This window comes from Paroedura picta, chromosome 16 (assembly GCF_049243985.1).
Source record: "Paroedura picta isolate Pp20150507F chromosome 16, Ppicta_v3.0, whole genome shotgun sequence".
In the NCBI taxonomy this organism is placed as follows: domain Eukaryota; kingdom Metazoa; phylum Chordata; class Lepidosauria; order Squamata; family Gekkonidae; genus Paroedura; species Paroedura picta.
Genome location: NC_135384.1, coordinates 11,882,130 through 11,888,129, shown reverse-complemented (window position 1 = coordinate 11,888,129; position 6,000 = coordinate 11,882,130). Strand labels below are relative to the sequence as shown.

Below are 6,000 nucleotides of genomic sequence, written 5' to 3'. Positions count from 1 at the left end.
CTGCTGCTGAAATGATATAATGAGTTATAATTTACATGATTTCTCTGGGGAAATAGAATGAACCCATTTGAGAAATATTACAATTGCACTCAGATCATCAACACAGTCTCAGATGAAAAAGCAAGAAAGGCTGATGAAATCCATGCAAAGAGAGTAATCAATATGAGAAATTAGTTGTGTCTTGTTATTAATTTACTATTCATGCTTTTAACTGAAAAACATTTCAAGAGTATGGAATAAAACATTAAAAAACTATGCGCCCCATAGGGTTATTCTAGTCATTAACCTAAGATCACATTGCTAGAACATGGCAATCATCTCTTAGATAACAGAGAAATAAATATTTTTTTTAAACTTATGAAATTAATTAATGTGACTACTTCTGGTAAATCATAGAATCATAGAATCATAGAGTTGGAAGGAGCCATAATGGCCATCTAGTCCAACCCCTTGCTCAATGCAGGATCAGCCCAAAGCATCCTAAAGCATCCAAGAAAAGTGTGTATCCAACCTTTGCTTAAAGACTGCCAATGAGGGTGATCTCACCACCTCCTTAGGCAGCCTATTTCACTGCTGAACTACTCTGACTGTGAATTTTTCCCCCTGATATCTACCCTATATCGTTGTACTTGTAGTTTAAACCCATTACTGCATGTCCTTTCCTCTACAGCCAATGGGAACAGCATCCTGCCCTCCTCCAAATGACAACCTTTCAAAAACTTAAAGAGGGCTATCATGTCCCCTCTCAACCTCCTTTTCTCCAGGCTGAACATTCCCATGTCCCTCAACCTATCTTCATAGGGCTTGGTCCCTTGGCCCCAGATCATCTTCGTCACTCTCCTCTGTACCCTTTCAATTTTATCTACGTCCTTCTTGAAGTGAGGCCTCCAGAACTGCACACAGTACTCCAGGTGTGGTTTGACCAGTGCCGTATACAATGGGACTATGTCATCTTGTGATTTTGATTTGATGCCCCCCAAAATGGCATTCACCTTTTTTACCGCTGCATCACACTGCCTGCTCATGTTTAGTTTACACTCCACAAGTACCCCATGGTCTCGTTCACACACAGTGTTACCTAGAAGCGTATCCCCCATCCAGTAGGCATGCTTTTCATTTTTCTGACCCAGATGCAGAACTTTACACTTATCTTTATTAAATTGCATCTTGTTCTCATTTGCCCATTTTTCCATTGTGTTCAGTCGTTGAAGTCTGTCTCTATCTTCCAGAGTATTTGCCAGTCCTCCCAATTTGCAAACTTGATGAGTAGTCCCTCCACCCCCTCATCTAGATCATTAATAAATATGTTAAAAAGTACCGGGCCGAGCACCGAGCCCTGAGGTATCCCGCTACTCACCTCTCTCCAGTCTGATGAAACACCATTGACCACAACTCTTTGAGTGCGGTTCTCTAACCAATTCCCTATCCACCTAACTGTCTGAAAATTCAGATTGCAAATGACCTTGCGTATGCCCTAACATATGCAGGTGATGTTTCCACATATGCTGACCAACTGTGTTCTGCAAAAGGAACTTTTAGTCAAGGTAAATCAAAATCTAGAATAGGATCCAACCAGGTTGTCTGGTGTTCAAAAACGGAGGAGTGAGTCTCCTCGGAGCATGAAAATGATTATGTTGGAAATGGCGGGGCCTGCAAGGGCTTTATTAAGTAATCGATATAGTTGAGAGGGAGGAATACAGTCAGATCAATCCAACCCGTGGATAAACTTTTCGTGACCTTAATTGTATGAGCACATTCAGGAGACTGTACTTAAATAATCTTACATTCTTTAGTTACTCCATAGTCTTTCTTAAAAAGAAACTGATTAACAGCAAGATGTCATGCAAGAAAAGCTACCAAATATTCACTGTGTATGTCCCTTTAAGCGGCATGGCATTCAAGCCCAGTAGCACTTTAAAAACCAATAAACTTTCCCAAGGTCTAAGATTCCATGGGTCTCCTACAGGACCGTTTATGCACTGGGAACTTCACTGCCCCAGCAACTGTGCAGGAACACAAATTGGGGGCACATGAGACACACTGGGCCAAATGCTCCCCCATGTGAGTGCAGGAAGAGATAGGACAACCTGCCACGATTAAAAATCCAGCCTGCAAACCAGCATGAAACTTCCAGTGCATAAACGGTCCAGCAGACTAAAATGGCTACCTGAGAACATCTCCAGACAGTTACTGATACCTGACATTATTTCTTAGTTCCTGTTCATAGGCTTAGTTGGATGACTGATAGTGTCATGAGTCAGGGCAAAATGGATTGTGGTACTTTCCATGAAGCACAATATTTGAAAATATAATTTGTTTAATTATGACATATTTAATCACAGGGGTTTAGACTCTGCATTGATGTAAAGCCAATATCAAGACATCTAATTTTTACATGGCCAGAGCTGTAGATAAATAAATCCAGAGATGGGAGCCATGAACAGACGCGAAAGATCTTTCTATAACCCTGAAAAAAAATCGTGGTTTTTGTATACTTATATAAATCAGTAATTTGTCTCAAGCTTTGTGTGTTTATTACACTGAATGCATGTAAATCCTGGCCTGTGAGTGTGCACATTTATTTTTAAGGAAGAGGCAACATGCACTCATTTTACAAAACCAACAAAACATAACTGGGGATTCAGTACCTGAATAACTGCTGGGTTTGTATCCTATGTTCAATTGGACATATGATGACTGCAACATGACAGTCAATATGCATACTTAGAACAATGGAATGTAAGTTGGACATGGATTCACTGAAACTGGTGAACAAGGCTTCAATAACTGGTGTGCTTAACAATTATGATAGAGTAGAAATAGTAACAGTTCTGCGACATCATAAAGATTCAGCTGTTCCTCTCCTTCTTTACCATTCCCCTTGCAAGGATCAATCTTTTCACCCAAGGAGATGGAAAGAGAGGTGGGTGGAGAAGGATGCCAGCCACTCTGGTTGCTTCAGACACTACAGCATTGGACCTGCAGCTCAAAGACCAAATGCTAAATGACACATCTTCATCATGAATGGATTCTTGTAATGTCTCATAAGTTAAGACAATTTCATGTTTGCCCCAGCCAAAAATGAGGTGCATTCACAGTTGACAATGTTTTTTCATTCCAAGAACTCTCCACAATGCAGCCTGCATTTCTTTGTTTTTGAAACTGTAGATTAGAGGGTTCAACAAAGGAGTGATGATGGTATACAACACGGAAATCATACGGTCATCTTTCAGGGAGCGACCAGAAGAAGGTCTCATGTAAGTAAAGATGCCTGTGCTGTAGAAGATACTCACCACAGTCAGGTGGGAGGCACACGTAGAAAACGTCTTGATCCTGCCCTGAGCTGAACTGATTTTGAGCACTGATAAGACAATCAGAACATAGGAGAGGACAATTAAGGAGACAGTTACTGTTATGATGCTTCCAGAGATCATAAATGTCACCAGTTCAGCCAAGGAAGTGTCAGAGCAGGACAGATGCAAGACAGGTGGGATGTCACAGAAGAAGTGCACTATCTTATTGGGACCACAGAAGTCCAAGGAGAAAACAAAGGCAGTGTTGACGGTGGCATTAAGACCTCCAATGGCCCATGACACTGCAAGGAGCCATCTGAGCATAGGCTGGCTCATGAGCAATGTGTAGTGCAGTGGGTGGCAGATGGCAGCATAACGATCATAAGCCATGACGGAGAGTAGGGCACCTTCTGTAGCTACTGTGGTTAGAAAGCAATACATTTGGAGTGCACAGCCAGCAAAAGAGATGGTCTTGTTCCCTGCCACAAGATCCCATAACATCTTTGGCATGGTGGAGCTGATGTAGCAGATCTCAGTAAAGGACAGATTGCTCAGCAAGAAGTACATTGGAGTCTGGAGGTGCTGATCGGTCTGTATCAAAAGAATAATGGCCAGATTCCCTGCTAATGTAAACAGGTATGTCAATAGCCCAGTGGCAAAAAGGACTGGCTGGATGTTAGGATCGTCCGACAGTCCCAAGAGAATGAACTCTGCCAGAATTGTCTGGTTCTTTCTTTCCATTTTCCCAGTGAATTATGCAGAGCAGAGTCCAGGTCAATCACACAGGGTTTGCATCTTGGCAGGAAGATCTGTACAATCAAGAAAAGTGTAACATTTATTACAGTCAATTAATTACTATCTATGATCTAAGTCTCAGAAGCCTTCTACAAGTATTAAAAGGATGTTGAGTTACTTATTCCTCAGCAGAATCTGCATTGTTGAAGAGTTGGGTTTACTAATGAAAAGGAAGAGGTTCTGATGGATACCTGGCAAGCAACCTTAACTGGAGGGATTCTGCCTCTTTCTGTACACGGGTCATGTATATGGTGAGAGCCAGTTTGGTGTAGTGGTTAGGAGTGTGGACTTCTAATCTGGCATGCCAGGTTCGATTCTGCACTCTCCCACATGCAACCAGCTGGGTGACCTTGGGCTCGCCACGGCACTGATAAAACTGTTCTGACCAAGCAGTGATATCAGGGCTTTCTCAGCCTCTCCCACCCCACAGGGTGTCTGTTGTGGGGAGAGGAAAGGGAAGGCGACTGTAAGCCACTTTGAGCCTCCTTCAGGTAGGGAAAAGTGGCATATAAGAACCAACTCTTCTTCTTCTTCTTCTTCTTCTTCTTCTTCTTCTTCTTCTTCTTCTTCTTCTTCTTCTTCTACTCCCACCATGTGGCTATGGTCCAATCCAAAGATTATTGGATTATTGTCATACACAAAGAGAATCATTTTTTTTCATTAGGTAAGAAACATTAAAAGAACAGCACATGATTATTAAAGAGCAGGTTTTAATGAAATAACGTCCACAATGCCCATTGCAATAAAATACAGTGCAAAACCACACCATTTCAAATAATCTCTCCACAACAGACACCCTCTCAGGTGGGTGAGGCTGTGAAAACTTCTGACAGGCCTTCTCAGTCAGAACAGCACCATCAGAGCTGTGATCAGCCCAAGGTCTCCCAGCTTTCTCCATGTGGAGGTGCGGGGAATCAAATCCAGCTTGCTGTTCCTCTTAACCACTACACCGTAACTGCCATCACCCTTAGAAACATCACAAGCACATTTCCCCCTCGTTTTTTTGCAGGACAAAAAGACTGACCTTGATCATCCCACCAACATTATCAAACAGCAATATCAAAGCTCCGTTCATTTGCTGCGCCCTTTTATGTATTATTCCTTCTCGTTGCCAACATTTTGCATAGCAAACTGCTGTTGAAATTATGTAATTTACATTAATTCTCTGGGGAAATAGTTAGAAGGAGCCCATTTGAGAAATGTTACAAAGATCATCAACATAGTCCCAGGTGGGAGAAGCGAGAAAAGCTGAAGGAATCCATGCTGTGTCCGTAAATTAATATGAGTTATTGTTTGTGACTGGCAATAATATCACTCCTTTGAGTCTGATAGTAAAACGCCTCTGTCACATTAGATTAAGCTTAGTGCCTTATTAACTCCATAAGTAAACTCCTTCCCTTTCCCAGAAATGTTGGGTTGTACGACTGCTTTTATGTATTGCTATTGTTTGGCTTTACAGTTTGAAGACTCTGGCAACATCAAAAAGCACCAAGCAAAACTGGTTCATTACAAGGCAGCTGCCAGTCGATTGACTTGGTGGTTGCCAAGTACAGTAAATCAATAACTATTTAATAAGAAAGGACAGGTATAATACAGTGGATAATTATACATTAAAAACAACATGCAACAACACTGGAGTGTTGATCCTGAAGCTGTGAGTGAGGTCCTCCAAGCCAAATAGAGAGCACAAGGGGAAAGCCGGGCAAAGCTGTCTATAATTTTGCCAGCTTTCCCCCTTGTGTTCTCTATTTAGCTTGCAGGACCTCACTCACAGCTTCTGGAATTGAACAGCCTTGTTGTGCAGATGAAATAGGAGGCAAAAGAATCTCCACAACAGCAGTAGGCCTCAAATGTTTAGAAAGTTGCGGAGAAGTGACACACGAGGCTTGCCTGCATCTGCCCTTGTGCAGTG

General features: G+C 42.0%; 1 protein-coding gene across 1 annotated transcript; it reads right to left on the bottom strand.

The window, feature by feature from the left end:
* Positions 1 to 3,092: 3,092 nt before the first annotated feature.
* LOC143826695 (olfactory receptor 5A2-like) lies at positions 3,093 to 4,034 on the bottom strand. The gene has a single exon (XM_077315592.1). The coding sequence runs from the start codon at positions 4,032 to 4,034 to the stop codon at positions 3,093 to 3,095; it is 942 nt and encodes a 313-aa protein (XP_077171707.1).
* Between the last annotated feature and the right edge of the window lie 1,966 nt (positions 4,035 to 6,000).

Excerpts from the sequence above, each read along its gene's own strand:
- LOC143826695 (XM_077315592.1), bottom strand. The coding sequence starts at position 4,034 with ATGGAAAGAAAGAACCAGACAATTCTGGCAGAGTTCATTCTCTTGGGA.